The 11,862-nt window shown below is 42.2% G+C and overlaps 1 protein-coding gene across 1 annotated transcript; it reads left to right on the plus strand.

Moving 5' to 3' along the window:
- The first annotated feature begins 4,097 nt into the window (after positions 1-4,097).
- ccr10 (chemokine (C-C motif) receptor 10) lies at positions 4,098-5,354 on the plus strand. Its single transcript, XM_046367955.1, has one exon. The coding sequence runs from the start codon at positions 4,098-4,100 to the stop codon at positions 5,352-5,354; it is 1,257 nt and encodes a 418-aa protein (XP_046223911.1).
- Positions 5,355-11,862: the final 6,508 nt, after the last annotated feature.

Raw genomic sequence — 11,862 nt, forward strand, 5'->3', positions numbered from 1 at the left:
ATGTGGTATGTTGCTCTACATTGAGGTAGTTAACATCGAACATAGTGTATTGCGACCAATGGGTATGTTTGACCATCTCCCCATCAAGAGTTTAAGAATGCAGGTGCAATACTCCTGAGACCCTAAATAAATAGTAAATTCATAGCAGTAAAGTTTCCAAAACAGAGCACTTTTAGTACAAACCAAAAAGTGTGATGATGATGCAAAACGCATCACAAATTTAGATTTTGAATGAAAGTGCCCTATCTTGAAACCTTACTGCTGACATGCACCATGTTTTGGGACTATAACAACATTGCACTGATTAACAAAATACTCAACAATGTTTTTGAAAAAAAAAATCCCTTTAAGTCATTCAGAGACATTGACATTTGAAGTAAACAATGCATGTAGGTAAGATTGGCATTCAAAACAGCTTGTCGACCAAATGAAGGTCGTTCGTTGGTTCCCATCAACTAGACAACCACAGAGTACAGAAAAAAAACAAGGGAGGTAGAGAAAACAAATCAGTGGGGCCAGAGCCTAACGAGAAACCACATCTCACACCTCGGTGAACTTGAAAAACATTTCCCATTTGCAAAAAAAAAAAAAAAAAAGAGACAGAAACACAACACTTTGGTGTCTAACCCTATCAGCAAATGGCAAGCTGCAGTAGTGAAACATTAGCTTGCTGTTCTATGCCTCCGCAGTAAAGTAGCGGGCATGGTAATTATGTATTTCAGTGCAGTGGTGAATTTGATGCACAGCTCCCGTGGGAAATTTGGAGGTACACAAATCATCTTCTATCCATTTTATAGGGCAAAACCATCAGATAACATTTTCTGCTGTTGACATTTGAATAAGCTGTCAAAAGAAACTTTAATTCATTTTTAAATAAAACAAGCTTTGAAACCCTGTTGTTGATTTGTGGTTAAAACAGGGTTAAAATGTGACAGAAACAGTACAAACTGATTAACTAAGTTCTGCATGTTTTTTTTAACAGGGAATTGACCATTGGGGACAGATCAAAGTTATAAAATGAAAGTTCAGATAAAGGTAATTAAGGTAAAGCGTAAATCAAGACAGTTTATTTGTGGGTTTAATACCTTACTAAAAAAAATGGCTGCAAACCAGGCAAATATTTAGTCAATCTGGCCCGATGTTGACTCAACCAATTTCTGCCCATAGAGTTGCTTACTGTATATTCTATCACTTGCATAGTTCAGTGTAAGATTTGCCCTTAGGGTGCTCTTAGGTTCATAGGGGTCAGGCAGATTAGTGAAAGGTTGTGAACTGTCATGATCACAGCTACCAGGTAACACCCATGTCCTAAACCTCCCATGCACTCTAAACCCTCAGCCACAGTGCACCAAGTTAAACCAGTATGACCTAAACATGACCTTGAACACCATACAACAAACAATAAAAACATATGTTGTTGTGAGCCACTTACCTTATACATGCATTATAACACATATTTCTACAGGCACTTATAAGGAACCAATTAGCATTAATGAATGCTTACAGAATCTTTGACATTTCTGCTGGATATAAAAATGATAAACATGATAGAGTTTCTGAATTGAGTTAACAATAGTACTATTTTGTGAAATTATGTCTAAAATAGATGGTGAAATCATAAAGATTAATCTCCGTATTACATTATGTGACTATATGAAACGTTTACATAGGTTGCTACTGTAGGAAATAACCTTTTCCAAGCAACTTTTGACCCCCCCAAAAAACAAATTTGAACGACAAACATCCTTTTTGTTGACACTGTGGTGCATGTCTTCAGTGTCATGGAAAGTTTGAGGGGCATGGGGTCAGCAACATCTTCTTTGATAGGCTATAGACAAACATATGGTAAAGGTGTGTGTCCTAGAGATTGCCATCTCCCAAACAAGTCACTGCTACAGAGGAGGGCTTCAGGACATGTCTGTCACTGTTGACAGCAGAAGTAAGTTTTGAAATGAATGGAAACTAAGAAATGTGTATTACATTGTTCAAATATAGTTGATTATCTTTATGGGTAATGAAATCTTTAAATACATGTATCGTTCTGCAGAAATGAGTAAGTATATTAGGAAACAGTTACGTGATGTAATAAGATAAATGTGCCAAGTGTTCCGTGGGATATTTGTGTGACAAAATAATATCACATTACTCGTACTTTGAAAAGCACTTCTTATTAGTATTATCATTAATATCGTAAATATACTTGTTGATGATCCTTGCTGCTATTCGAGTGCATGCAAAAGTGGTGATGATTATGGTCACACCTTCACAACTATGAAAGAAGGTGGTGTGGTTGATTCTCCAGTGCGCTTCATTGTCTGACTAATCCATATACTTTTCGGCGGGTTTATTGTTTTAGTACCAAATTCACTCAGCTGCCAACGTAATAGCTATGAATTGTTAACATTTACATTTACATTTAAGTCATTTAGCAGACACTCTTATCCAGAGCGACTTACAAATTGGTGCATTCACCTTATGACATCCAGTGGAACAGTCACTTTACAATAGTGCATCTAAAGTTGGAATGAATTGGATTGGATTTGATTTGATCATTGAATTAGTTAAATTCTTCTTTTTAACTCTGACTTTTCACAACAATTTTAAACTGTACTATCTAAATTGATATTATAACAGTTAGTAGAGTAGTATAACGTTGCATCTGTTGCAAAATAGGTGGACATAATATCGACACATTGCGCAATACATAGGCTAAATTGAAGTAGGCTATTTCTTAATTGAAGTTCAATCATGCACACTTGGGGGAGATTCGGAAAAATCTTCCACTTAAATCGAGTTTTCCCTTAGCCATGCATTGACGTGAATGTGGGACTCCCGTACATGAGAGTTTCACCAAAGAGGAAGTTAGGATTCGCCCCTTAGGCCCTCGACTCAGAGTTTATTTGACAGCAGTGAACATCTAGCATAATGTAATAATAATAATAATAATAATAATAATAATAATACATCTTCTTCATCTGTTTAATAACACACTTTGTAAGCATCCTAATTTTACGTTTTTTAAAAGTAAAGTATCTATCAGGTGGAGCAAATGCATGTTTATTGATTTAATGTTAGCATATAGATAATCTTATCCTCTTGATGCCATCTGAATGTCTCATAAAATAATTCACAAACAAAACAATTCTACAACAACAAACCAGCCCTTAGTTTTTCAACAAAAAAGTTGATTATTCTTAATTCATAATTTGCTCTCTCAGTTTCCTCTTACCTTTCTTTGAAGTCGACTATACCTGTATCCACCTGAAGCTAAAGTCACGAATGCAATAAATAAGAAATATTATCTACAACTAAAACACAGCTAATTATCAGTTATCAGGTACATGTGGCAGAGGTGTCATGGAACATGGTGGTGGCAGAAAGCAAATTTAAAGGCTTGTATCACGCGACAGTGACTGATTTCTATACATTTAGTCAACCAACGGTTTCCCTTTCACCAACGGACTGCAGCTGGTGGCACGCAACCTATTCTCTTATGACTGAAATATAAGGCTGCTTACTCAAACCACACAAAATTATCAGGGTGTTCGTGACAATGTTTCAGCTCTAGGTTATTGAAATAGGAATATTTACACTATATTTGTGGGGCTGTGTACACAATACGGTGTCCCTATGGCGTTGTGTCGCTGCGGCCTATGGACAAGTGTGTGAGAATGGTAACTTACCTAAGTTGTCAATGGATAGAAAACAGCACTCAACCCTTTGGGACAAATTTGTATTGGTATATGTGCATAATGACTCATTTGTTTATTTGCTTCATTTGATTATGCAAACACACATTTGTAAGATGTAGAATAAATGTGTACTCGAAATGACTTGTAGTTGGAATAAGTTGTCACATCTTTAAATGGGTTACACAGCATAAGCCATTTGAAGATGAATCCTAACTTGTTTTTTTTAATGTGTGGAAGTTAGACCTGAATACCAAGGTGTAAATCCTATCTCTCACAAGCCTCAACTTGACATTATCTTACAAATATCAATAGCCTACGAAGCTTGTGGATAGGCTAACTCTCTGTGCTGCTGTGACTGATTTGTCATTATGTTACCCAGATATGGATCTCACAAGCTTTTTTGGTATGGATTACGGTCACAGCCTGGTGACAGGGGACTACTTTGACTACAACGACACTTCAACCAGAGGCTACGAGCTGATTGAGCGTTGCGAAGCCAGCGAGCAACAGCTGACCATCAAGGTCTTCCAGACCTGTGTTTTCCTCCTGGTTTTTCTCCTGGGCCTGCTCGGCAACTCCCTGGTCATCGCCACCTTTGTTCTCTACCGCCGCCTGCGTCTCCGCTCCATGACTGACATCTTCCTCTTCCAGCTGGCCCTAGCCGACCTCCTCCTACTCCTTACCCTGCCCATCCAGGCTGGGGACACCCTCCTGGGCCACTGGGCCTTCGGCAATGCCCTGTGCAAGGCAACGCATGCTAGCTACGCTGTCAACACCTACAGCGGGCTGCTGCTGTTGGCCTGCATTAGCGTAGACCGCTACATGGTGGTGGCTCGGACCCAGGAGGTGCTGAGGCTACGTAGCCGCATGCTGACGGGTGGCAAGCTGGCCTCGCTGGGCGTCTGGCTAACCGCCCTGCTACTTAGCCTGCCCCAGATCCTCTTCTCCGGGGTGGAAAGAGAACAGGGGGGGGAGGCACACTGCGGCATGAACGTGTGGGTGGAGGAGAGCTGGCGGGTCAAGACGGCCACCCGCTGTGCCCAGATTGCCGGCTTCTGCCTGCCCTTCCTTGTCATGGTAGCCTGCTACTCGCTGATTGGCCGAGTGCTGTGTGAGGGGCGGGGGGGCTGGCGGCGCCAGCGGACCCTGAGGCTGATGGTGGTGCTGGTGGCCGTCTTCCTGCTCTTCCAGCTTCCCTACACCGTGGTGCTCTCCCTCAAGGTGGCAGGGCCAGGGGCTGCCAAGCAGACTTGCGATCAGTGGGCTGCCACACTGCTGAGGGAGTATGTGACTTGCACCCTGGCATATACCCGCTGCTGTCTCAACCCCCTCCTATATGCCCTGGTGGGTGTCCGCTTCAGGGGCGACGTTCTGAAGCTGCTCCACGGCGTTGGCTGCCTGTGCTGGGCCATGTCTGGGCCTCACCTGGAGAGCTGTACCTCGGGGTCACCCACCTCCCTGGGCTTAACCACGCTCTCCCCCCTGCCGCCCACCTCACCTCTGCTCCTACCCCCCGACACCCTGGCACACAGCATCAAATATCAGCTTCCAACAGCAAGCCATCCCTCTGGCCCGACCAAGGTGTTTCTCTTCCCTAGTAGGCCTACCCTGCCCTCAGATGGCCTGCTTCAGTCCACTGTCTCCAAAACCAAACCGGTCTAAATCAATCTTTGTATAGCTTGTGTGATCCTTATCAGGACTCACTTTTATATTTCATGTTAAGATTTGCATTAATCGATCATTAATTCTATTCAATTGTATTTCACTTTAGTGTCCACTTTTATAATATATCTTATGTGCATTAATTGTGTATTACTGTAATCAAGCAGTGCTTGTGGGACTGTGACTGTATGTTTCCACTTGTGACAGCTCTACCTGAAATTATGCTATAAATGTTTTTTAAATATGAATATGCTTCATGTGATATTTTGGCCTGAATTTCTATTTAATATTAATATATCAAATAGAAATATATAAATATAATATTTGCCTCACTTATCTTTGTAACAGAAACATATATTTTTGAAAATAGTACATACACTAATACTAAAAATACTAAATATAGTATGCATGTATGTACTACAATGTTACAACATAAGGTTGTAAATTATTATTATTAATGCCAATGTAATATTCAATGGTTGATGGAACATGTCTGAAATAAGTATTATGTGAAGATATGTTTAAACAAGTGCAATATAGACTGTCCTCATATATTATAGAATCATGTAGTTATGGTGTGTCTTTAAGGCCAACTGTTTAAACAAAATTTTATAGCATGGCATTGTTGAATACTGGTTTCTAATTGGCTTCAAGGGCATTCTATTTCGCTATAACACAGCACGGTAGAATTCAATGGCTATAGTTGATTCTTACATGTTCTATGTTTGAGCTGCTTTTGAAAGCAACATTAGAGTTGAAAACATTATTGGCATTGTTGAATTCAATTTTCATAACAGCAATCTGGGACTGATTGGTTTTGTTTGATGAACCAGCAAGTCTGTTTGTTTAGTTACCAAGGCAACTACTGTAAACGTGCTAGCTGCTTCATTACGGAACACCGTTTAGGTCTTTGCGTGTCGAAAAATATACACGTCAAATAACATTATTTGACCCGTAAAATTACACTATTTGACACGTTAAATAAGTTTTTAATTTGACACGTCAAATAACACAGTTTAATTGTAGAATGTTGTGTTGGACCGCAACTTCTGAGGTAGCTAGCTAGCACCAATACAACCTGCCTGTCATCATCTAAAATAACCCGAATTTATAAGACAGTTCTTATTTGATTAATGTTCAGACCCATCGATGTGAAGCTAGCCCCAATAAGGATTAGCCACAATAGTGAACTTTGCCTTCAAAATAAAAGTCTGTAATTGACAGCGATGCAAATGAATACAAATAGTAGAATTATGCCATAATTGAATAGATCATGCTAAACGAGGATAGAATGTTATATCAAATCAACAAAAGACAATAATTTGTTAATTCGACAAAAATCTGTTGAAATCACACTGTATGTATTAGACTTTAGAATTGCATTGGAGGCCTGCTATGCTTTATCTGCCAGGTCAGGTCACAGTTGCAAATGAGAACTTAGCCTACCTGGTTAAATAAAGGTGAAATAAAAAATAAAATAAATAAATGCTTATTTCACTGTACAGCCTTACCTATGGATTGTGGATCAATGACATGGGTTATTAGACTACTCAGTGACACCCAGAGAACATTAGCGTCATAACTCTTATTGTGGGACTCTGAAACAACTGTGAATTGAGCCAAATGTATTGTCAACGTATGTGTATTGAACACTATTCCAGAGGAAAAACAATACAACCTGGATGTTTTGGAGTCTGATAACTCTGAGAGGGACGTTGGGAAAAAAATATTTTGGGTATTGACTAGACTGATACTCCATGTCATTGAGCCTGAATCCTTAGGTAAAGCATGTACAGTGCAATATGAATGTCAATGCACACAATAGGCTGACTGGGAAGGTGATTTCACAGTCACAGTCCGGCGATGAGCTACAACGCTAATGTTTGCATAAACTCTTCACAGTTGTGTTTTGTGGGTTTCACCTAGTAGACTGATACCCCATTTCATTGCTTCTCATTATCTAGTCAAAATATGGCATGATTCCACCAATTGTAACCTTCTGCATTACTTTCAAAGAGGTGTTTTTATTTGGAAGGCAAACCGCAAATTAAAAAACATATTATGCCTAATCCTGTGCTAGCTAGGTATCCCTGATGTTTCGGTCCAACACAACATTCTACAATTAAACTGTGTTATTTGACATGTCAAATTAAAAGCTTATTTGACAAAGTATTAGTATGGAAGTCCCAAGAGTTCAAATCGTTTTACCCGGAACAAGTCTTAACACTTGCAATTATTTTTCACTTGCTTGTTTCAAGTGTCACTTGATTTTGTACATGTGATTTATTAACCTGTCCAGTGTGTGTTGACAGGTGATTTGTTATGGGCATTTTTACACGCGTTCATTACACCTGTTCAGCCTATTGGGAAAGAAATGGCGTTTTTGTAGTAGTTTTTGGATAATCACATTTTGAGATTATTCAAGCATTTATATATTGAAAAAAAGCCCATAAAGGCTTCAAAATTCAGAAAGGTATTTTTTTCTTTTCAATTAGCTATCCATAATTTTTCTTTGAAGTATCAAGCTAAGTATCAAGTATATATATATAAATAAATTACTCTTTCCATCCACCAAATCTAATTTTATTAGTCACACACGCTGAATACAACAGGTATGTAACGGCATTGGTCTGTTGAAAGAAGAGAGTCGGACCGAAATGCAGCGTGTAGGTTACTCATGACTTTAATGAAAGAAAATACGCGGTACATGAAATAACTGAAACTAAATACAAAAACAACAGAACGGAACGTGAAACTAAATACAGCCTATCTGGTAACTACAACACAGAGACAGGTACAAACACCCACAAAATACAAAGCAAACTCAGGCTACCTAAATACGGTTCCCAATCAGAGACAACGATAAGCACCTGACTCTAATTGAGAATCGCCTCAGGCAGCCAAGCCTATACCACACCACTAATCAGCCGCGATCCCAAATAATACAAACCCCAATACGAAACACAACATATAAACCCATGTCACACCCTGGCCTACCCAAACATATAACAAAAACACAAAATACAATGACCAAGGCGTGACAGAACCACCCCTAAGGTGCGGACTCCCGGACGCACCTCAAGAGCATAGGGAGGGTCCGGGTGGGCGTCTGTCCATGGTGGCGGTTCTGGCTCGGGATGTGGACCCCACTCCATTAATGTCCTATTTCCTCCCCTTCACGTCCTGGGATAATCCACCTTCGTCGCCGACCATGGCCTAATAGTCCTCACCCAGATCCCCACATAACTGAGGAGCAGCTCGTGACAGAGGGGCAGCTCGGGACAGAGGGGCAGCTCGGGACAGAGGGGCATCTCAGGACAGAGGGGCATCTCAGGACAGAGGGGCATCTCAGGACAGAGGGGCAGCTTGGGACAGAGGGGCAGCTCGGGACAGAGGGGCAGCTCGGGACAGAAGTAGCCCGGTACTGAGAGGAAGCCCAGTACTGAGAGGAAGCCCAGTACTGAGAGGAAGCTCAGAGGCCTGGTGCGTGGTGCTGGAACTGGTGGTACTGGTGTGTGGAGGTTGCTCTGGATAGACCGGACCGTGCAGGCACACTGGAGCTCTTGAGCACCGAGCCTGCCCAAGCTTACCTGGCTCGATGCCCACTCTAGCCCGGCCAATAGGAAGGGCTGGTATGTGCCGCACCTGGCTCTGCACCCGCACTGGAAACACCGTGCGCTCCATAGCATAACACGGTGTCTGCCCGGTCTCTCTAGCCCAACGGTGAGCACAGGGAGTTTGCGCAGGTCTCCTACCTGGCATAACTATTCTCCCTTCTAGCCTCCCCCCAATAATTTTTGGGGCTGCTTTTCCGGCTTCCAACCGCGTCGCCGTGCTGCCTCCTCATACCAGCGCCTCTCCGCTTTAGCCGCATCTATTTCTTCCTTGGGACGGCGATATTCTCCAGGCTGAGCCCAAGGTCCTTTAGCGTCTAATTCCTCCTCCCATGTCCAATTCTCCAAGTGGTGCAGCCTCTCCCACTGCAACTGCTCTTCACGATTAACAGGGAGAGTTGGCTTAGGTCTGAACCCTGACTCAGCCACTCTCTCTCTGCGCCCTCCCCCAATAAATAATTGGGGGTTACTTTCGGTTTTCGCTCTGCGTCGCCGTGTTTTCCTTTTTGACTCCATTAGCCTGTAGCCCTCTTCGAACTGCTGAAGCGAATCCCAGGCGGGCGCCTGCACTCTCTCTGGGTCGGCCGCCAACCTGTCGATTTCTTCCCACGTCGTATACTCCATGCCTTTACCTTTCATAACGTCCTCCTTTAGCTCCTGCCAGTTATCTACGTCGTTGCCAGTTACACGCTGCTTGGTCCATGAGAGGTGGGTGTTTCTGTAACGGTGTTCGTCTGTTGAAAGAAGAGAGTCGGACTGAAATGCAGCGTGTAGGTTACTCATGACTTTAATGAAAGAAAATACGCGGTACATGAAATAACTGAAACTAAATACAAAAACAACAGAACGGAACGTGAAACTAATTACAGCCTATCTGCTGACTACAACACAGAGACAGGTACAAACACCCACAAAATACAAAACGAACTCAGGCTACCTAAATACGGTTCCCAATCAGAGACAACGATAAGCACCTGACTCTAATTGAGAATCGCCTCAGGCAGCCAAGCCTATACCACACCCCTAATCAGCCGCGATCCCAAATAATACAAACCCCAATACGAAACACAACATATAAACCCATGTCACACCCTGGCCTACCCAAACATATAACAAAAACACAAAATACAATGACCAAGGCGTGACAAGGTAGACCTTACAGAGAAATGCTTACTTACGAGCCCCTAACCAACAATGCAGTTTAAAAAAAATACAGATAAGAATAAGAGAAAGGTAACAAGAAATTAAAGAACAGCAGTAAAATAACAATAGCGAGACTATATACAGGGGGGTACCAATACAGAGTCGATGTGCGGGGGCACCGGTTAGTTGAGGTAGTATGTACATGTAGGTGCATAGATGACAACAGAACGTAGCAGTGGTGTAAAGAGGGGGTGAGAGGGGCACTGCAAAATAGACTGAGTAGCCATTTGACTAGATGTTCAGGAGTGTTATGGCTTGGGGGTAGAAGCTGTCTTGGACCTAGACTTGGCGCTCCAGTACCGCTTGCCGTGTGGTAGCAGAGAGAACAGTCTATGACTAGGGTGGCTGGAGTCTTTGACAATTTTTAGGGCTTTCCTCTGACACCGCCTGGTATAGAGGGCCTAGATGGCAGGAAGCTTGGCCCCAGTGATGTACTGGGCTGTTCGCACTGCCCTCTGTAGTGCCTTGCGGTCAGAGGCCGAGCAGTTGCCATACCAGGCAGTGATGCAAACAGTCAGCATGCTCTCGATGGTGCAGCTGTAGAACCTTTTGAGGATCCATACCAAATCTTTTCAGTCTCATGAGGGGGAATAGGTTTTGTCGTGCCCTCTTCACGACTGTCTTGGTGTGCTTGAACCATGTTAGTTTGTTGGTGATGTGGACACCAAGGAACTTGAAGCTCTCAACCTGCTCCACTGCAGCCCCTTCGATGAGAATGGGGGCATGCTCGGTTCTCTTTTTCCGGTAGTCCACAATCATCTCCTTTGTCTTGAAAAAAATACCATTTGTTTGATGAATAAATTAAAGCAATAGTAGTCACTATACTTATCAAACCACAAAGGCTGAATTAAAATGTTTTCTAAAGAGGAATTTATAAACTGTTACAGAGGCGGCGGGGGAAGGACCAGGGTGCACAACATTTTAGATAAATAAGCTTCTTGTGCGTATGGAAAATGTCTGGGATATTTTATTTATAAACATGAGACCAACACTTTGCATGTTGCATTTTTATTTTTGTTCAGTGTATATACGTCCATCTGAAAATGTGCAAACTGAGACATCACTGCTTAAGTTGGTAATCCAATGTTTTGAAAATAGCTGGCTAGCAGTCTGTCTAGTACATAACATGCACATACCTAACGTTATCTTAAGGCTACCTCTGCACTGTTTCTTTTGTCATTGATAGGTTGTACATTTACCTACTTATTTCCATTGTCCATAGTTCTGATTTCCCTTTAATTCTCCGTTCCTCCTCCAATGTATTCCATAATGCCCACTTCCTCAACAGACAGTAGCAATAAACTATTAAAAACGGTGCTAATTTCATTCATCAACAACATTTACCCTATCATATTCTAGCTCAAAACTAATGAGACTGTTTCAGCAAATTAGCATCCTGTAGCTCCAACTCCAAAATGTTCTGGGACACTGTGAAGTCCATGGAGAACAAGAGCACCTCCTCCCAGCTGCCCACTGCACTGAGGCTAGGTAACACGGTCACCACCGATAAATCCATGATTATCGAAAACTTAAACAAGTATTTCTCAACGGCTGGCCATGCCTTCCGCCTGGCTACTCCAACCTCGGCCAACAGCTCCGCCCCCCCCGCAGCTACTCGCCCAAGCCTCTCCAGGTTCTCCTTTACCCAAATCCAGATAGCAGATGTTCTGAAAGAGCTGCAAAACCTGGAC

This window comes from Oncorhynchus gorbuscha, linkage group LG11 (genome assembly GCF_021184085.1).
Source record: "Oncorhynchus gorbuscha isolate QuinsamMale2020 ecotype Even-year linkage group LG11, OgorEven_v1.0, whole genome shotgun sequence".
NCBI classification, from domain to species: Eukaryota; Metazoa; Chordata; class Actinopteri; order Salmoniformes; family Salmonidae; genus Oncorhynchus; species Oncorhynchus gorbuscha.

Excerpts from the sequence above, each read along its gene's own strand:
- ccr10 (XM_046367955.1), top strand. The coding sequence starts at position 4,098 with ATGGATTACGGTCACAGCCTGGTGACAGGGGACTACTTTGACTACAAC.